This window comes from Chaetodon auriga, chromosome 6, assembly GCF_051107435.1.
Source record: "Chaetodon auriga isolate fChaAug3 chromosome 6, fChaAug3.hap1, whole genome shotgun sequence".
NCBI lineage: Eukaryota > Metazoa > Chordata > Actinopteri > Chaetodontiformes > Chaetodontidae > Chaetodon > Chaetodon auriga.
Window position 1 is genome coordinate 28,588,962 of NC_135079.1, and position 21,598 is coordinate 28,610,559.

Below are 21,598 nucleotides of genomic sequence, written 5' to 3' on the forward strand. Positions count from 1 at the left end.
ACAAGTCCACAGCCCCCCCCCCCCAGCTCTTCTGATCATAGCATTATTCTCCTCATCCCAACCTACAAACCTCTCTTGAAGAGAGGGAAAGTAGCCACCAGAGAGGTGGAAATGTGGACTGAGAGCACTGTTGAGGAATTAAAGGGAGCCCTTGAGTGCACAGAATGGAACATTTTTAAAGATTCCTCTTTACCTTGATGAGATGACTGAGGTAATATCATCTTACATTCTTTATTTAAAAGACTCTATCATCCCCACCAAACAGGTCAAGTTGTTTCCGAACAATGAGCTTCAGATAGACAAAGCAGTTAAGGATGCGCTGCATAGGAAACACAATGCTTTCCTTTATGGGGATGACAAGGACAAGCTGGAAGCTAAAAAAGAGGTCAGATATGAAATTAAGAGGGCAAAATTGTAATATAAAAGTAAAATAGAGGACGAGTTTCACAGTAATGATCCAAGGGGCTGTATGGGATGGCATGAAGGACTTCGGGCCAATCATCGTTGATGGTTTTGACTCCAATTCAGAACTTGTAAATGGACTAAATGACTTTTATTTACGTTTTAACGATGAACATGATTTTACGCTGGAACACAGTGTCTTGTTTGATGCATTGAGCAGCAGTCTTACTCATACTCCACAGTTTTCCATCAGTGCTACTTCTGTTATGTCCATTTTTTCTTAAATGTAATGCTAGGAAGACTCCTTGGCCTGACATGATCTCAGGCAAACTCTTGAAAGTCTGTGCAGACCAGATATGTGACATTTTCTATGATCTTTTTAACTTGTCTCTGACTCAGCACAAGGTCACAAAGTTATGGAAAGAGTCTATTGTTGTACCAGACCAAGGTTCCTAAGGAGCTCAGTGACCTAAGGCCTGTGGCCCTGACTTCACTGGTTATGAAGGCCGGTCAAACAAACTTTGATGGAGAAGGTCCAGAGCCAGCTCGACCAAATGCAATTTGCATATTAGGCCAGAAGAGGGGTAGATGATGCTGCCACCACTCTCTTCAACTACTTGTGGACTTTTTGTCAGCTTTTAATACAATCCAGCCACATATTATAGTCAACAAATTGTCGGATTTTAATCTTGATGCTAGTCTGGTGAAGTGGGTGTTGGATTTTTTTTTTAACTTGCTGGCCACAGGCAGTTAGGGCAAATGATGCCCTTTCCCAAACAAAGCTGTCTTCCACAGGCTCACCACAGGGGTGCATCCTGTCAGCCCTATTGTACATTCTCTACACAAATGATTGCCCCCACCACGAAGACAGGCATCTTCTGAAATTTGTGGATTACACAGTTTTAATCAGTCTGCTCCAGGAAGGTGAGGTCGACCATGGACCTGCTCTGACAGACTTTGTAAAGTGGTGCGACAACCACTTTCATAAATTGAATATAGTAAAAACCAAAGATATGTCTGTCAACTTTAAGAGGAGAATAACTTCTCTCTGTAATCCCCCCATTACCATCAAGGGTACACAAGTGGAAACGGTAGAGAGCTACAAATATCTGGGCAAAGTCATTGACAAGGACTTGAGCCATGACCTCAATACATCTGCCATCTGTAAGAAGGGCCAGCAAAGACACTTTTAATGTGGAGAAAACACTAACGGTGTTATTTTGTAAGTCTTTTATCAAATCAATCTTAACTTTTTGTATTGTCTTGTGGTACGGCAAATTAACTGCGCAGAACAAGAAATGGTTGCAAGACATTGTCAAAGCGGACAGTAAAATAATTGGCACTCACCAGCTTTCTTTGGCTGACATCTATGAGGGTCGAGTCCTGAACAAGGCACAGGAAATCGTGGCCAGCCCTGATCACCCTCTGTCAGAGGAATTTGTTCTTCTTCCCTCTGGACGGCGTTACAGGCCCTTGGCTTCCAAGGGCCAAACGTAACAAATATAAATTTTCTTTTATCCCCACTGCAATTAGCAGAATCAATCTGCATTAGGTTTTTAGCTGGAAATGACAAAAAATCTTCCTGCACTGTCTGAAGCACTTCTTTATCTTACTGATTTTATTGATGGTTACTATTGACGTGATTGTAATTGTTTTTATTTATCATTTCTCATTTTGTGCATTTAAAATTCATCCATTTTAAAAACTTGCAACACCAGCATTTGTTTGACACATTTTCCTCCTTTATATTTCTGCATTTGATACACATCCACAGACAGAAAAGGAATTCATCCAATAAACTCATCCAATAAACATCATTCACATGACACAAAGCCACAGAACAACAGTGACTTCAGAGACAGAGTACAGATTCGCATTTCCCAGCATTGACCAGCATTGAGATAAATTCAATTTGATTCAGTGAGGGACTGAGGTTTGGCCTGTTTGTCTGATGCACAAAAGAATTCACTGAGAGTTCAACAAACAAGTTTAACTTTTTATTAAAGAAAAAAAGATCAACTTATGATAACATGTGCAAACTCATAATCAAAGTAATCATAATGATCAGAGAAAAATAGCGGTCAACAAAAAATACGACAGCCCAGCTCACCCTCTCTTTCTTCCTCAGACAAAGAAAAGTGAGCAGGTGAGTATATTAACTTAGTATCGCCGCCCTTAACCATGTGACCTGCTATCCCCCTCTTCAATATGCCCACAAAATAAATAATATCATGACCAAAACAAACACTAAAAAAACAATCAATACACCCCTTAACCTTATTACCAATAAAAAGAAAAAACTAACTTCATTCATAGCTCCTACAGACATAAAAACAGATATAACTTTTTTTTTTTTTTAATAGAGAATTTGATAATAATAGTACAAACAAGACTGAATAAGGTTGAAAGGAAGGGCTTTATTCTCGTCTTTTGTGTAAAGATCCAGCCAATTGTAACCAATAGGGCAGATGACTGACACTCTTGAACATTGTTAATATTGATATGACACAGGCTTTGAAATGATAAATATTGTGGCCTTTTTATGGAGAATGCCTCAACTTACCGTAACTGTGCAATATACATTTTCTGTGGTATTGCTATCAGTTTCAGATTGAACTTGGACTTCGGTAAAGCGTCATGCTGTTGTCCCATTGTGTTTTCCAGCTAATAAGACCATCTGCAGGTATCTGCAAAAAAAAAAAATAAATAAAAATATTCAGACGGTAGTCAAAACCCAACTTCAGTCTGCTCTTACTTCTGTTTCTCCACGCCAGTGTCACTGACAGTGATTCTGACTGCTGTGGATAAAACCATGTACTCCAAATGGTTCAAGAACAGCTTTCAGCTGACTTTGGGTATGCTTTGAATATGTGTTTTATGCTGATTTTATGGGAGTGGAAAGGGATTTTAATGGAGAAATGAATATCTCTGGTGTATGATGGACAAAGAGAATTAACTGAATTAACTGAGTTTTTTTTTATTTGTTCTCTACTTTTGTGTTTTCTCTTTTTTTCCAAAGCTGTCTTCATGTAACAAAACTAAATAATGGATGCTGAATGCACATCTGTGTTTTTGTGAATGCTTATTTCTGTCCTCTGTGTTTGTCAGAATGGGCTGATGTCTGGCCTGATGCAGATTCTTCTGCTCAAAGTTTCAGCTCACATCACGGAGCAGCTGGGCATGGCTCCTGGAGGAGAGTTTAGAGAGGCCTTCAAAGAGGTGAAAGACACAAATAGTGTTTGAAATAAATGTTTGTTTTATTCTCTTTTTTATTCCCAATATTTTTCTTACACAGGCTGGACGGGTGCCGTTCTGTAAATTTCACCTTGGGGACAGGCCGATCCCTGTGACATTCAAGAGGGCCATTGCTGCTCTCAGTCTGTGGCAGAAGGCCCGTCTGGCATGGGGTCTTTGCTTTCTATCAGACCCAATCAGGTAAAAGCTCACCTTAATTGATTCTAAAGTTTAAGCCACCTCTATGGTGGCACCTGAGGGTCAAACAACATTTCACAAAACACATCAACACTTCACAAACACATCACAAATACAGCATTTCAGGAAACACAACAACATTTCACAAAACCCAACAACATGTCAGATTACAGAAAAAGAGGGACCACATTGGATATCACATTGTGATTGGACAGAACCCTGGTGACGGTTCACTGTCATTTCCATTTTCTCATGCATTCAAAATCTAATTCATAACTGATAACATCACTGCACATAAAGAGAAGACAGGCAGTCAAGACAGAGCAGTGCCATGCAGCAGTAAGTTATTCAGACCAATGTGGAGAAAGCAAGAAATGCACACAAATCTATCCGGTTGTAATATAATAAACTGCATGCTGCTCAGCAAGAACTTGAATGTAATTATACCTCAATACTGAAATCTAGTAATATAGACAAACACAATTTAACATTTGTGGTTAACATTATACAGCTTTACCAAAATGCTCTCATGATGCGTGAACAAATTTAACGCCAAATAAGAGGAAGGCTCAAAGCCACTCCTTATTGATAAAATATAGTTGTAATGTTAAACAGGATTTCTGTGCACAATGGACAAAGTCTGAACATCAGGCTTTTTTCCAGGGCCTTAAGCACAAAACATAAACCATGTTAATAAAAAATGAAACTTTTAATGGAATTGAGATGTTTTAGGTTAGATTGATTAGACTCAACAATAAACCATATCATCAAATTGTGTGTGTGTGTGTGTGTGTGTGTGTGTGTGTGTGTGTGTGTGCGCGCGTGCGCGCGTGCGTGCGTGCGTGCGTGTGTGTGTATGTGAACAGTATGGTTGTTTGGTTGGGAGAGGCAGTAGGAAGAACCTGACCATGTAAAGTTTGGCCGTCATTCCAGCTGTTGTAAATTGCAGATGAGAAATCACAGATATAGATGCCAAACCCCAAACATGTATATACATAAACTAGTATGCAAATAAAACTGGAAGTGGTTTATATGTATGTGATATGAATCAAATGTTGGTCAGAATACACTTTATTTGATTGACTTTAACTGAATTTGAAACTCAACATTCATTGTCTTTGCATTTGAAAACCAAATCTGACAATAACTGTAGTATAACTCTAAAGTAATAAATGTGAGTTTTGCACAGGTGTGACAGGAAGGCACTGCCATTAGGTCAGAACTGCAGAATAGTCACAAAATTCAGATATAGCGTACAAAACACAATGATAATCTTTATTATAATGAAAATAGCAATCATTTAACAATTCATAAAAAGGGATAAGGGTTACAACAAGAGATAATTCCAGCAAAGTGCTCCAAACCAGACAAGTGTTTGCCATTGGCCAAATAGCACTGAACTGTTGCCAGGGTTCTGTCCAATCACAAACAAGTGTGGTTCCCCCTTTTTCCATAATGCTGTTGTGTTTTGTGAAATGCTGTTGTGTTTTGACCCTCGGGTCTGTTTGGTTTAGGTGAGGGTTGCTGCTTGTGTATAGCATGAAGTAGTAATGACTGTTTTGCATTGATATCAATACTGCATATAATTTGATATATTTGCAATATCAACAACAGAGTGAAAAGCGATATTCTGTACAGGCAAGCAGCAATTCATTTGAAGCAGCTACACTGACATGCAACATCATCAGCGTCACCAACACACCCCAGTGCTTGATGTGAATTCTCCAGATAATGACATACTCTGTTCACACGAGGAAATTTAGACATTACATGGACTTTGTACTAGTGAGCTAGCAGGGAAAAGTCTGGTTAATGTCAGGTTCAAGTGATTCGGACGTTGTATTCACACATACAGCTCATTTGGGTAATGTCCAGAAACGTACAGGCTAGCAATGCATGTATTGCAATGTTCCAAACCATGTCATCTCTTGAAAGGTTTCCATTTTGTCTAAGTGGTTGACAAAAGCAAAATTTTAACAAGGGGGGGTTAAATGTAAATGATATTAAAGAATTGGGAAAAATGGGGAAATTGTGGTAGCAGTAGAAAACATTAGCTTCCTGAATTTTTTGGCTAGGACAAAATGCAGCTGCAGTAAATATACAGTGCTTAACAAATTTATTAGGCCACCACCCAAAGTAAGGTTTATGCCATAGCTGCCCTAAATTAACAGCATTGGTAATTACCAAAATGATTTTTTATGTTTCTGTAATGGTTAATACACCAATATGTAGAAGCTCTTTAACTGAAATGATATTTTTAACTCTAAAATATAATTATTATTGTTATCCATGAATTTTCAAATTAACTGGTTTTACAAAAAAACTGAAAAAATAGTAAAGCACATTATTATTTTGTGATTAATATGTAAAATTATAGTTGTTTACTTGCATTCCTGAACAGAAAAATTAGTTTTAGTAGTTGAATGTTATGCTTGATTAATTTCTGACCTCTCAGAGAAGCCCAGTGAACTGGCTCAAATTTGGGTGTAAAAAGGTGAATTCAGTTTTATTCCTCATTCCTGTTCAAAATGGTAAAACGTCAAGAGCTCACTGAAAATGAAGGAGTCCGCATTAAAGCACTTCATGATACTGGATGGTCTCAGAGACAAATAGGGAAAGACATAAAGTGTTCTCACAGTGTGATCAAGTATGCTTTGGAGTCAATTGCCGAGACTGGTACTTACAAAACATGCCAAGGAAGAGGCAGGAAACGAAAGTTAACTGAAGCAGATGTCAGACACCTCAAGCTTTGCCAGGGAGCACAAACACTGGACTGTTGATGACTAGAAGAAGGTACTCTGGACGGACGAGTCCAAGTTTGAACTCTTCGCTCAGCATTGTTGTGTTTATGTCCGTAGAAAAGCTGGAGAATGTTTTGATGCCAGATGCGTTGCATCCACAGTGAAATACGGTGGAGATTCCATTATGGTATGGGGTTCCATTTGAGGAAACGGCGTGGGCAAATTAGTGAAAATCGACGGTATCATGAAAAAGACCGTCTACCACATCTTATTGCATCATGGAATCCCTTCTGGATTGAATCTGATTGGGCGTTGGTTCATATACCATATCAAAGCTGAGCAGAGACAATTTCACCAAGAAAAAGGAATCTGGAGTACTGGATCTGATGGACTGGCCAAGTCAAAGTCCGGATTTGAATCCTATTGAACAAATTTGGGATTTAGTAGATTCAAAGATTGATCGCACAAAAGTTTCATCTAAAGCAAGTCTGTGGGAACAGCTAGAAGCTATTTGGAACTCAATAACAAATGAGACTGTCAAAAAGTACATAAAAACAATGCCAGCAAGAATACAAGCTGTTATCAAGGCCAAAGGAGGCCATACAAAGTTTTTTGGTTATTATGTGTGAAAAATGACTATTTAGTCATTTTTTTGTCAGTTTATTTGCCAAATGAATAACAATAACATTTTTAGTTTTAAACAAGTTTTTGAAAGATTTCTAAAATATTTATGTTTTCTCGTTTTTATGACAGGTGGTCTAATAAATTTGTTAAGCACTGTATATGTGCGTCACATATATTATGTTCTGTTTGGAACTAGGGAATGTGCACCCACACTCAACTCTGCAAACCTCTTCAATACGAGCGCCCCCTGTACAGGGGGCAAGCGTGAGATGCGTGCAGCTCAGATGATCATAAAAGCCTCTACCAAGCATTGCCACCCGAACGAAACATAATTCATACTGCAATAAATCATAAGGGCATATAACAAATACACAAAAATATGCTACTGACTGCTCTAACTGTTTCACTTCTGCGTCTCATTTACACGTATGAGAGCTAAGAACAACAGCAAGCAGAAAAACAGCTGCAACAGAGAAGATTCTTAGTGAGCCTGCAAGAGATAATGGTACTCCACTCAGATGCGCTCAGATGAGCACCTGTGTGAAAACATCTGTAAAACTGCTCAGGTTCATTATTTTGTACTGCACAGTTACATCAGATATTACTGTACTAATTAGATAGATAGATGGATAGATGAATTTGGCTACCATCACATGATTCAAAGGTGGTTTTCACTCAAAATAATGTTTTGGGTTTTTTTTTTTTTTTTTTTTTTTTTTTTTAAATTTAAAATTTCTGCTGTGTCCAAGATGAATTTACTCACAGGTCTTAGCTTTCTATTGAGACCAAGATTATTCATACAGCCCTTGTAGTTGTGAAGATATACTCTAGATATACTTTATTTTGGGTAGGCCATTTCGGATAGGAGGCGGACAAAATAGGCCTCATAGTGAAGAGGTACTGCTGGTGTCTGTGAGATCTGACTGGAAGCTTTCTGCATGAAGTGATTGTTTGTTCATCTTCTGACATCTCCCAGATTAAGCCCTAAAGTTGCTGTTAAGTAGGGATGTAACGATACCAAAACCTCATGGTAAAATAATACCAAGATACAATATTTATTGTGATGTTTTAAATAAAGAGAAAAAATTACTCGAAAAATGCCCTTTATTCATAAGTTAGTGTGTGCAGCATTTTTTCATATAAAATATGTTAGTAACTTACAGTGCTTTTGCTTTCTTTCTTTCATAAGAAAGAAAGTCCCCTTAATGAGACATGAGCTCCCCTGACAACATGATTTGTGAAATTTTGAGGGGTCTCTAAAATATTGGCAATATGCTATTTTTGCCATGCATTCCTATCTTTGTGTATTGTCACTGATCATACATTTAATTAGGCTATTATTGATGTATGATTCATGCATGAGGTTGATTCACTCTAATAAAGATACCGCCGTGCATGCTATTATTGCAATCACCATCAAAGTGTGGCAGCGCAATATCAGATTTTACTCATATTAACAGATAAACTGAAAGATCAGAAGAAAAAAAAAACGTCCCACTCAGGTTGGTTTGTTGATACGTGACCCTTGATGTATTTGTACAGAGAAATGATTGTGCTCATCTGTGGTAACTTAAACTGTTGTTGATGAGGACTCGATAAAATAAAATTAAGACCTTACTCATCCCAACATGTTCAGTTTGTTCCTTTTTCTTTTGTGAAAATGGTATACAGCTGTCATAACCATAATGCGTACTGTGTGACGACAAAAACAAAGATATCTTCTTCTTCCTATGTGACCAACGGCAGCTGTGTGTCATGTTTTAGTAAAGAGGATGTAGAAAAGTGCAAACAGAAGGACCTGCTGGAGCAGACCATGTCAGAGATGATTGGCGAGTTTCCTGCTCTCCACCAGACCATCGTGGCTGAAAGAGATATCTACCTCACGCACACGCTACGTCAGGCTACCCGCTCTGTGGAGGCACCCCGTAATGCCCAAAGTACGTATTATAGTATTTGGCCCTCCTCATTCTTACTTGCAGATTTAGTGTCAGCACCATAATCCTGCTCTTTCTCCTTCACAAGTATGTACATTATAAATGGATTGATACATGCACATATTTTTTATTCAGTTACATATCATAAGATACTGATATTGTCTGTGCATTTGTTGTTTTACTTATCTCCTGAGACCCAGCCTATTCATTTGTGTCCTCTGTAGTGGACATTTGGTTTTGGTCTATATCTTTTGACTCATTTGAGCTACCCTACTAAGTCTAGGTGTGCTCAGTAGAGGACATCCTGGCCTTTCCAATGATATCTCATGTGTTTTGGTGGAATGAGGGGAACATCAGCTGTGTCCCAATTCAGGGGCTGCATCCTTCGGAGGATGGATTTGAAGGCCGAGTACGTCATAACGCTGCGCGAAGGCTGTCCCAATTCGTCCAAATTCGAAGGATCCTCCAAATGCAGCCGACAAATGCGTCCTCCTTTTCCCTGTATTCGGAGGACGCATCGCTACTATCCTTCACGGCCTCCCATATCCCAAGATGCTTTGTGCACCGATTGTTTTTTTTTTGAATAATGGCGACCTGTTGATATGAGGAGCTCAGTTAACTGTTAGCCTTATTAAAACCCTTCACTTACAAATGTTACAAGCTCGCATGTCAACTAATATCCTATTGTAACTGTGAAGATATTCACATCAGGTGAATTTGTAAGTTGTATAATAGGCTACATTTCGCTCCTCTTTCAAGCGATAGGAGCTGTACGGGCGCATCTCTGCACCCCGTACGTGTGTGTTTTTCCCGGGTTAGGAGGGAAGAAGTTACGACGTCGTGACACAATCACGAAATGCTCCGAAGGCTAGACTGTTCCATTTACCGATAGTTGATGCGGCCGACGGAGGAGCCTCCGAAGGACCCAGCCTCCGGAGACCGCGTAGGCTGGGTCCTCCGAAGGATGCAGCCGTTGAATTGGGACACAGCTATTGTTTTCATGCTGAGACAAAATGCTGAGACTGCAGCAAAATGCAAATGCCAGGAAAAGAGAAAAGATAAGTCAAATATTGTTAAGATATTATTTTTTTAACTATGGTAATCATATTTTTTTTTGTTTATGAACATGTCAGGAATCATACATTGGAGTCAGAGTTCAGTTAAACTTTTTGTTAGGAAAAAAAATAGCAATGTTATGAATGTTTAATAATGTCAATTTTGTTCAGTAGTTCAACAAAAGATATGGGCCAAATTTTCACTTTCATTTAAAAAATTGATTGACATTCTTGTTTTCTAGTCTGCCTACTATGATTTCATTGTGTTATGGTAGGTGGACATGCTGTAAAATCTAAAATAGCTCCAAAGAGGCAGGAAATCACAAATAATAATAATAATAATAATAATAATAATAATAATAATAATAATAATAAATTGAAAGATTTTCCCTTGGTTCTCAGGAGGATAAACATTTCTCATTAGAATTGAACATTATTTGAATTGTGTTGTACTTTTTGAATTTATCATCAGAATTACACACCTGTGCTTGATATAGTGAAGATGTGTCAGTCTACTGTGTACATCTATCATCAACTTTGTGACTTGATTATTGTGTAATCAACCAACTATAATGTGGTTTGAATACTCCAGATACTGTTCATGGAAATGCTTAGTCATATTGTATATAATAACACAAAATATTTTAAACTGTATTTCACAGACACAGTGGTACATTTTTTCACTTTTATTAGCTTTAAACTTTTTTTATTCATAGTGAGACCATAGGAATTCATCATCTGTAAATCATGTACCTTTTTTTTCCATGCATTTGTTCTGGATTTGTTCTGCAGAAGTGCCTGCTGTGGTGGTGGGAGTTGTTGGGATGGGTCATGTCCCTGGCATAGAACGGAACTGGGAGAAAACACTCAACATTCATGAAATCATGAGGTATATTTGTCTTTTTTTGACACAATACATCCCACATAGTAGAAAGGTACTGTAACTGTGTCTCGACAGCTTCATGACTGCTCAGTGTGTCTGTCTGTCTGTTCATCAGTGTTGCACCTCCCTCACGTTTTGGCTGGGTGTTGTGCACTGTCATAAAGGGTGTCATGATGGGAATGCTGGGATACGCCTGCTACCGTGCTGGTGGGAGTGTTGGTAGGGCCATGCTGTCTTCACCTGTGGTCCAGTCTTTACTGGAAACTCTACGGCGACCCCCTGCTTGACCCCACTGTTCTTCTCTGAGCCATCAGTGGCACGACTTTTGATCCTTTAAAACAATTAATCTATCACCACTGGCCTTAAAAACAGGTGATGAGACTGGAGCAACAGTTTCACCAGCCCACACTATGAACTGTCAAGGACCTCAGGGACTTCAGAGCCTCCCGCCTCATATGGATGCCCCTGTAGACAGAGCAGGGCCATACTGCCAAAGAAACCTTGACAGAACTTTTGATCTTTCATGTGTTGTGCAAATCCTAGATTTTGTCAGGTTTACAGATGCCAATAATTCCTGTTGAGTAGATTGACATTTTCCCCCACCATTCCTTTAAATTACTTACCAACATTTTTCTTGACAAGTATCATTGGAATCATCTGTCCTGATATGACTGAGCCATTTTGTGAGAGGCACTCTTTTCTAACACTGTCTCCTTATTCCTTCCTCTGTTCTGGTGCCAGTCAGCCTTTTTGGTAAATGGCCCTTTTCAAGTCCAGCACTTTATAAGAGCCTGGTAGAGAACTGTTCTGTGCATGCAGCCAATGGGAAGGAAAACATGTCAGTATCCATAACTTCACCTAAATATAATAAACAAATTACTATAACAGTTTCTGTAGATGTTACTTTGAATGACCCTCATGGTGTCAGGTAAATGTAAAGAAAAAAAAGTCTCAATTTGGAAGGCTGACCATCATTTTCTTAGTTCTTAAAAATAGTTTTGAAATGCATATTCTTCATACAGGATTAATGTAAGATAAATTGGACTAATTTCCATGTGCACAGTGCTGCCTATGTTAACAGTCAAGTGCCTCATATTGTAGCAGTAAGGGCTAATGGTGAAATATATGAAATGGCAAAAATGTGTTGTATGCTTCTTACACACACTACAGCCAAGTGGTCAGTGCAAGTTTCTAATATTCTGTCTTCATATAATTATATGTTTTATATTGATTTTATTTTATTGTTGCCCTAAATAGAGACCATCTAGTTTGTGTTGTCTTGGCTTCAGTTGAAATAGTACCATTGCCCCTTTATTTTATGCAGACTACATTTAGCAGAGACCTGATGCAGGACAGGCCGCACTGTGCCTCAGGGTGAGCAAAGTATTTATCTTATAATTTGTACATTTGATTGTACCTCCACAGTAAGGCACCCTCATATACTGGCTTGAGGTGGCTCCGTCGGAGTATTATGGCCACATTGAGAGAAATAACAACTAAAATTTCAAGATCAAAATCGCAAATTTATGTGAATAAAGTTATAATATTTTGAGAATAAAGTTGTTCTGTCCAAACAAAAGAAAGTCAGACTATTACAATAAAAAGTCATAATTTTACAAGAATAAACTCAAAATATTACGAGAATAAAGTCGTAATTTATGAGCGTGAAGTCGTAATTTTATGAGAATAATGTCATAATTTTGCGAGAATTATATTGAAATATTTGGACAATACAGTCGTAATTCTTGTCTGTTATTTTAAAAGAGAGATATCAGAAGAGTAGTTAAAATGAGGGTCATAGAGAACTATGTGAAGTTGTACTTCACACATATTAGCATAAATTAGCTAATGTAGGCTCTTTGAAAGCAGCTGTAAATCACAAGTAACTTTACTGTACCCCAAACCCTGAGCAAAATAGTTCAATTAACGTTTAACATTTAACATGACATTTCCTGTTGACTGTGTGGCACGGCACGATGCTGGAGACAGTGGTTGGTAGGGGGCTACCCGTGCTCTTGCCTGTTTTGTTTATTTCCATTGTTGGATAGGTACCATACTGTCTTTTTGTCATAAAATTCTGACTTTATTCTCTTAACATTACTACTTTTTTTCTCGTAAAATTATGAATTTATTCTCATAATATTATGACTTTAGTCTCAAAAATATTATTTCTGCTCAATGTGGCCCTGAAACTCCATCATACTGAGTCAAGATTTACTTGACACGAAAACATGCGTGTTAAACAGAAGGCCATCTCTGAAAACCTTCACAAGTAAACATCTGTCATGCACACCAGCTGTTTGTAGTTTTATGATATAAGCATTATCATTTGCCAGTCTGATTGTAAAATTAGGATTTTAGATGATAATAATGAACTAGATTTATTTCCCTTAAATCAAGGATTGGACTTGACTGTAATGATTTCTCAGTGGGATTCTCATAAAGGGAATTTTTATGGACTTCTTTTACTACTATGAGGAAAGCATATATTGTTAATACTGGTCAGAGTTCGGAGGTTAAGCCTTACACTGCTATCAGTGCTGCCTTTGACCCTCAGATTGCCTCCTCTGCTGAGGCACTGGCGTGTATTCATAAAACAGAGCTTCTTATTGCACAAGTAAAAACTGACTACATGACATCCCTGGAGCTTTGTTATGTGAGAGCTTTCCCAATAAATCCAACATGTTATTGATATCTACATGGTTGCACCTATAACCTGACATCATTCATAATCATTATGAATGTCCCTTGGGGATGAATAAAGTATCTATCTATCTATCTATCTATCTATCTATCTATCTATCTATCTATCTATCTATCTATTTCCAGATGTTGCCAATTTTACTTTTAAGTGATTTTGTATACAGTTCTCAAATTATTTTATGTGTTTATAAGAGATATGGCAGAAGTTCATTTACTGGCTGTAATTTGTGATGAAATGGTCCAATCAGCTAATATGGAACTGAGTAAATGAAGCAGTGTCATTTCTTGCAAACATGATTAAACCACTTCAAGTTAGTTATTAAAGTAACTCAGATTTTGAGTCTTCCAAATGATAAAACAGTTCACTTGCTTTAGTAAGAGATAAGGGTATTGAGAAAGTGGATGATATATACAGACATACCTCTGACCCTCAGCAGTATAATACAGTCAAACGTTGTTTGTTTTCCTCCCACAACATTTCCACAGGTTTCATCTACTGTATGTACGTTTTTGCCAAGATAATGCCTGTATTTGTTAACGTGTTTTCCCTACACCCTAGTGTGGTATTGTCATTATTACCAAGCCAAAATTTAATCCTAGCCTCTGTAATGAATTATTAAAGCTTTTTAAGTAAACTATATTTGCCTCAAAGACGCTGCTTTTTAACCCTGTTGCAGCACATTACACTATATTACATCACTCACTGATGATTGATGGAAGATAGCTGTGTATGTGTATATTTATTGACTGATTGATATACACACCACTTAACTGTGTCAGTGTCTGTTGATATTGTGATGCTGCCTAATTATGAAGAGGTGAAACAAACACAAGTTCAAAACAAACAGGTTTATATATCAAAACATAAACATGTAACCACATTTTTTTTAAAATGTATTTTTATTTTCATACCAAGTACCGTAAATGTAAATGATTCTAAAAGTTATTATTATTAAAGAGTGCTTTTGTTCTTTTTCATACAGTTAAACGGGAAAAATCGTAATCTCTCCTGCGGAAATAGTTACATAATTATAATGAAAAACAAAAAGTTTATGGCCGCTGATCCGTCGTGACAACAAACCTAGCACAGAAATGTGGCCCTGTCCCATTTAACAAGTAGAGAGAGGCGTCTAAATGCTCAAACGGCTTTCCATAGGCGTCTCTCAACTTCCGAACGATTGCAGTTCGCCTGCCACAGACTGCCACTGCCACTAGGGGGATCTCGTGTCTATTTAATTCCGCCTTTACTGTTAGTTTCCAGTCGGACAAATTACAATGCAACACCGTCGGTGTCACGAACATCCGCTACAGCTTGTGGGATTATGATAGCATGACTAACTAGCTAATTATAACTGCGCCAGCGGATGTAAACGATCAGATGACCCTGGTTGAATGGCTCATTTAGGCCCTCGGCTGAGGCCGCCCCGCATCTTTCTCCCCGGTGTGTCCGTGGTCAGACTCCTCGGTTCGGCCGGGATGGACGACATGGGTCTGGCGATGAGTCGTTCACCGCTGGAGCGGCTTGACTTCGTCAACCTCGCTCTCAAGAAGCTCCCCGTGGACACGTCCGAGGGGCCAGGGGTGCGGCAGGTGAAAGGAGCGTGTTTTTCCCTGGTGATGCCGCAACCTCTCATCAAGCCTCGCTTCGTGGCTGTGTCACATGAAGCCCTGGCGTTGCTGGGGCTTAATGGAGAGGAGGTCGTGAACGATCCGTTCGGGCCAGAGTATCTCAGCGGATCCAAAGTTATGCCTGGATCCGAGCCTGCTGCTCATTGCTACTGCGGGCACCAGTTCGGCCAGTTCGCCGGGCAGCTGGGCGACGGAGCGGCCTGCTACCTCGGGGAGGTGAAGGTACCTCCCGGTCAAGATCCCGAACTGCTGCGGGACAACCCGAGCGGCCGGTGGGAGATTCAGGTGAAAGGAGCTGGGCTGACTCCTTATTCCAGGTATAAGAGGTTATTCAGTTTAAGTAACGTTAGCCTAGTGTTAGGAAGATTATTTTGCATTTATTGGTGGTTAGAAGAGACAGGTGGCACTCATCAGTTTGTACTCAATATCAATCAAATTTCATTCTTTTACGACATACACTGGAGTGCTGAGACCATGGACAAAGATTATTCCTCTAGAACTATATACATCATCTGAAAGACCAGATGTGGTAGAAGACTGACAGATGAGTCATAGAGGGATTGCTAAGATTTGACACAGTTGAGATGTGGGTTGGGTGACAAAACTGTCAGGAAAATCTATGATCTGTCGTTATTCTGTCCTCCATAGACAAGGTGATGGCCGTAAGGTCCTGCGCTCCAGTATAAGAGAGTTCTTGTGCAGTGAGGTCATGTTCTTCCTTGGTGTTCCAACCACCAGAGCAGGTTCCATTGTCACCTCTGACAGCAAGGTGTTGCGGGATGTGTACTACAGCGGGCATCCTCGCCATGAGAGATGCGCTGTGGTCCTCCGTATTGCTCCCACCTTTCTTAGGTGAGTGCACATTGTTATCCCTTTTAATCTACTATGGAGGCCTAAGCTTCTTGAGAGCTGTTTGTCTTAGTTAGTGCACTCTCTGAACAGGTTTGGATCCTTTGAGATCTTCAAGCAGGCTGATGAGCACACGGGCCGTCGGGGTCCCAGCTGTGGATGTGATGAGATCCGCGGTCAGATGATGGATTATGTCATTGAAATGTTTTACCCTGAGATCCAACAGAATTACCCAGATAGGGTGGAGAGGAACGTAGCTTTCTTCAGAGAGGTGAGAGCATGAGTGACACTGTCCTCCCACTCGTCAACACACAAATCTCAGCCAGTGATTTGGAACTTGACTAAATGGCCAGTTTTAGGCATGATGTTACAGTTTGAAGCCAGTCACACTTGGATCCTCTTATCTTGTTAAGATACTGTAGTGACTCAGTGCTGAGTCATTGTGCCCTCTGGTGGACATGAAATTAAGATATTAAGGCATTAATCTCTGGATACAAAGATTTTGTACTTTCCTCTTCTAATTAGTAAGAAACTGAGTCATCCATACAACCCAGTAATTGTTGTCAGATTCAGATCCTTTTGGAAATACAGCACAATACTCTGTTAGATTTCTGTCTTGTGCCTGTCTGTAGGTGATGCTACGTACAGTTCGCCTCGTGGCTCAGTGGCAGTGTGTCGGTTTCTGCCATGGAGTCCTGAACACAGACAACATGAGCATCCTGGGACTCACGATGGACTATGGTCCATATGGCTTTATGGACAGGTCAGACCCAATTGGTGTGATAAAGCCAGCAGTCATTCTCTTGGTCCTGTGTGGTAATGTAATATTTAAGACAAAAGAGTATTCTTATTTTTCTACAGCAGAAACAGTAATCATAATCATACTCATGTTGGGGGTATGTAGTCTCCATCACTCATCAGACTATAGAAAACAACTTTTCTTCTCCCTCTCAGATTTGATCCAGGTTTCATTTGCAACTCATCCGACAACTCCGGTCGATACTCTTACCAGGCCCAGCCAGCTGTCTGCAGGTGGAACCTGGTGAAGCTAGCAGAGGCTCTTGCTCCAGAGCTGCCACCAGACCGGGCTGAGGCCATCATGGATGAGTACCTGGATCTGTATAACGGCTTCTACCTAGAGAACATGAGGAAGAAGCTGGGCTTATTGAAGAAAGATGAGCCTCAGGACGAGATTCTGATCACTGAGCTGCTGCAGACCATGCACAACACAGGTGGGATGGGAGTGGAATAGCATTAAATAGTGCTTAGTAAGGGGTTCCCAAACTTTTTTCAGCTCGAGACCCAAATGTGTGTCCCCTAATTTGTTCTCCCCAAGAACCAAACTTACAAAATAGATTATGAATTGCTATAACATCTACAACAAGCTACTGATAAACAACACAACAAACCAAGACTTTAAAATGTATATGAAATGATAATATTTTCATTAAAAATCACCACACTCACTTGTCACTACCACACTAGTCACACACACGCAGACTGAATTTCTGATATTTGTCCTGCATGGAAACTGACACACATACACACTTAATTAATGCAAGCATAACCTACACATTGCTAAATCTTCCACCTTTAAATCAATCCACTTTGCTACCTAATCCACATTGTAATAATGTAATCTTGCCCATATGCTGGGAATGCTTCATTTGGAGATGCTGTCCAGTTTGTTCATTTTTAAGCTGTCATTACCCAGCACCTCCCCACATAAACTGACATTTTTATGGCTTTGATGAAACCAATGTTTATAAACTCTTCCTTGTATTTGATCTTGCACATGATCAAAAGTGAGGGAATCACAGAAGTCATGCTCAGTGTTACTTAAGCCAGAGAACGTGAGCATGTTTTCAGGTCTAGGTTCATATGAAAGGGGTGGGGGTAACACAGCATCTGAGCTGAACAGTCTAGTGTTGCAAAAGTAAATACTTACTGTATGATTTCCCAACCATTTCATAACCCTCTTCTTCTATCTTAATGAGTAAAATGGATTCACATATCATAGCATTGTTATGCATTTTACTCAATATGGAGCCAATAAAAACAGGTCCATGACCCATTTTATATAGCAACTCTACGTTCTGGGAGAGAACCAAATAGTTTGAGAATGTGGTTTCTACATACGGTACTAAATATAAAATATGACAAATATTTGTATAATCGCTGGTGCAAAGTAAACTATTGGACGAATTCTTGTAACTTTCTGTACTTTTTCTACAGGTGCTGACTTCACCAACACTTTCCGCAGTTTGAGTCAGATTTCCTGTCCTCAGGGAGAAAGTGAGAGAGAAGAAGAGCTTGTTAAGAAAGCCACAGACCTCCTGCTGGAGCAGTGTGCCTCTTTAGAGGAGCTCAAGGCTGCCAACAAACCCACTATGGATCCACGGTGAGCTAGCCAAGCATACGGCATACTGTACAGACACACTATGTTTTGTCTATTTCATACGATTACAGAAATGAAAGGTCAATGAAAAATAAATACAGGCCATTTACCAATGCTCCACAAATTCACCACTAACGCTGCTGGTCATCTGTTTGGTGCTGGGCAGCTGAACCTTTTTGCTGAAAACATCTGTCCGATGCTCCTTGAAACAGAAAATGGGATTGGAGAGAACAATGAAACTGCAATTAAGCTGCAGGTTGTAAAACGAAAACAAATAGCTGAAAGATGCTAAAAAGCTCCATGTCGCTGAGGGGGAAATGCAGAACTGGGTTATAAAACTTTGTGGGTTTGTCATGACAAGCAATCTCACATTACACTACCTGTAACCTGACTGCTCCAAATAGACTGTAACATTGTCAAAGGAAATGTCATGATTCTGATATTTCAACTAAAACGATGCTGGAGAAAATACAAAATGTCACATGTTGTGTACAGCACTGTGTGGAAGGCTGCTAATTATGTTTGTTGTTCTTCTGTTCTGTTTTTTGGAAGCCATAGAGGGGAAATTGTGATCACTGACTACATCAGATGTAGTAATAGATTTAAACAACACCGTCTGATATCGTAATCTAATCTTTCTAAATCTCATTGCCTCATATTCACGTAAAGAAAAGTTAAAACTGTGATTGCCTGCGGTGGTAGCACTGGTCCTCTGCCTTCCCCAACATGCCAGTAAAGATTCTAACTGTTATGATTCCTGTCTGTTGTTAACAGTGAGCTGGCGATGCTGCTCTCGATGGCTCAGAGCAACCCAGCACTCTTCCAGATGATCTCAGACAGGGCAAAAATTGTAAGGCAGTTAGACAGACTCAGCAAACTGAAAGACCTGATGGAGACCAGCCAGGAAGAACTGAAAACCAAACAGGCTGGGGAATGGAGCCGCTGGATCACATGCTACAGGTGAGATACAGGGGAAAATAAAAAAGGCAGATAGAGGGAAAGAAAGGTAAGATATCTGAAGGAAATAATGAGAAAGCAACATAGCTGTCCTGTAAAACAAGAGTTTGGGGTGGAGGAACTACATGACCCAGATAAGAGACTTTTTAGGTGGATGGTGATGGTGGATGTGTGACTGGTAAAGGGGGGCAGACAGGGTAGGAAATGGGGTGTTGAGTCTGACATAGCTCTGTTACTGTAAATCTTTGAGTGTCACTATTGCAGGAAGCGTCTGGCTCGGGAACTAGAAGGCCAGAATGACGTGCAGGGCGTGCAGAAGGAAAGGGTGAGGGTAATGGACAGCACCAACCCTCGTGTGATACTCAGGAACTACATTGCCCAGAATGCAATTGAGGCTGCTGAGAATGGAGACTTCTCCGAGGTCAGGCTTGGAACCACTGTGATGCTCTTGTCATTTTGTTTGAAAACCTTATGCTTTCATACAATTGACTGTTGATTTACCACATACTTGTCATTTTACACTGTTGTGCATCTGAGTCAGCAACAATTGAAATCTTACCAGAAAAAAGTGATTCCCGAGCAGTGAAATAAAGGTGTTAATGCACATAAGGTGTTCTGTTCCCTTTTTCTCACTTCAGCTTGAGTTTCACTTTTAGGGTATTTACCTGCTCTCACTTCCTTTGTGTGCTGCAGGTCCAGCGGGTTCTCAAGGTACTGAAGAAGCCTTTTTCTTCACAGCCAGGTCTGGAGCTCCCTACATGGATGGACAGAAGCAAGGCTGCTGAGCAAGGCATGAGGGACGAAGAAGTGGAGCAACAGCAAGACAGAAATACGGTTCCCTATGACAGCAAGCCCCCAGCTTGGGCCAATGAAATCTGTGTCACATGATCTTCGTAATAACTTCCTTGATTGTTTGTTTTCCTGCCTAAAGTGATAAGAGAGTATATTGGACATGCATTTTATGTCTCTCCTTCTGTTCCAGTCATTGTACAACTCTCTGTTACTCTGGCAGGCTGTCAGGGAAGTTAGTATGAGGCATGACGCCCTATAGGCTACCGAGGTGAATCAAAGCAGACAGGGAGTGAGTTGAGTTTGATTGCACAAATGCAAAGAGTAACACATCGAGAGATTGCAGAAAAATAAAGACATTTTAGAGAAGACTTCTTTTCAAAGAAGCCCCTCAGTCAGCTTGTTCCCTGCCTGCTTGGTTTAGCCCAGCTATTAATGACGACTCAAGACAGCAAGTCCTGTAGTGACCTGTCTGACTCTGACAAACTGTGGGCTGTCACCTCAACATATACCACTTTGTGTGAGCGTGTGAGAGAGAGAGAGAGAGAGTATCCATGACTGTGAGTTCGTGAGTGAGAGAGAGAAAAAATAAATATGTATATGATGTCGATCTTGGGCATGTTTGTGGATGAAAATGAAGCTTGATCCAATTAGCCACAGTAGTTAACATGCACAATATATTCTCATCTAATAGAAAACATTGCCTTTTGCTACTGTCATAGTACCACTTTATAGACACAGAGCCACAAACATAATTTATCGTTTTAATACCTAACATGTTCAGTAAGCATCAAAAAAAAAAAAAAAAAAAACTGGAGTGGACTGTACAGTTGAGCAAAGGAAAAATGGGAACTCCATGTTTTATTTGGCTGCTTTAGTTTGGGTCATCCAAACTTCTCAGGGGAAGTTTCATGTAGATTGTGCCACAAATGTGATTCTATCAGAAAGGGGAAAAAAAACAAAAAAAACCCTTCACTGCCATTCATGACTTAAATTGAAATGTGAACCAGGATCAATCTGGTGGTTTGGCAATTAAATTCAGATATGTTTAAATCTAACCTGTAAATTAAAAATTTGAATTTTTCAGTTTTATTTTTCCTTGGTAAATATGAAATATTTGGTTAATCTCTTCTTCCATCATAACCTTAATACACCCTAATAAACTGAGCAGTGGGTAGAGTTGTGTTTTATTTTGTCCCAAA

At 39.6% G+C, this 21,598-nt stretch overlaps 2 protein-coding genes across 3 annotated transcripts in view; both read left to right on the top strand.

Annotated features, from left to right (window-relative positions):
* trabd (TraB domain containing) overlaps window positions 1-14,412 on the top strand; it is a 61,488-nt gene extending 47,076 nt beyond the window's left edge. Inside the window, exons 6-10 of one of the 2 annotated variants that reach the window (XM_076732251.1) lie at window positions 3,511-3,621; window positions 3,698-3,837; window positions 8,946-9,136; window positions 10,981-11,077; window positions 11,187-14,412. In XM_076732251.1, the coding sequence (XP_076588366.1) occupies window positions 3,511-3,621; window positions 3,698-3,837; window positions 8,946-9,136; window positions 10,981-11,077; window positions 11,187-11,358 (711 nt within the window). In that variant the 3' untranslated portion in view covers window positions 11,359-14,412. The remainder of the gene's footprint in view (window positions 1-3,510; window positions 3,622-3,697; window positions 3,838-8,945; window positions 9,137-10,980; window positions 11,078-11,186) is intronic. The other variant, XM_076732252.1, reaches the window with a different exon arrangement.
* A 601-nt stretch (window positions 14,413-15,013) lies between these two features.
* selenoo1 (selenoprotein O1) lies at window positions 15,014-21,573 on the top strand. The gene is made up of 9 exons (XM_076732248.1): window positions 15,014-15,720; window positions 16,052-16,255; window positions 16,346-16,523; window positions 16,885-17,015; window positions 17,207-17,484; window positions 18,488-18,653; window positions 19,425-19,610; window positions 19,872-20,028; window positions 20,301-21,573. The coding sequence occupies exons 1-9, from the start codon at window positions 15,167-15,169 to the stop codon at window positions 20,502-20,504; spliced, it is 2,058 nt and encodes a 685-aa protein (XP_076588363.1). The 5' UTR covers window positions 15,014-15,166; the 3' UTR covers window positions 20,505-21,573.
* Window positions 21,574-21,598: the final 25 nt, after the last annotated feature.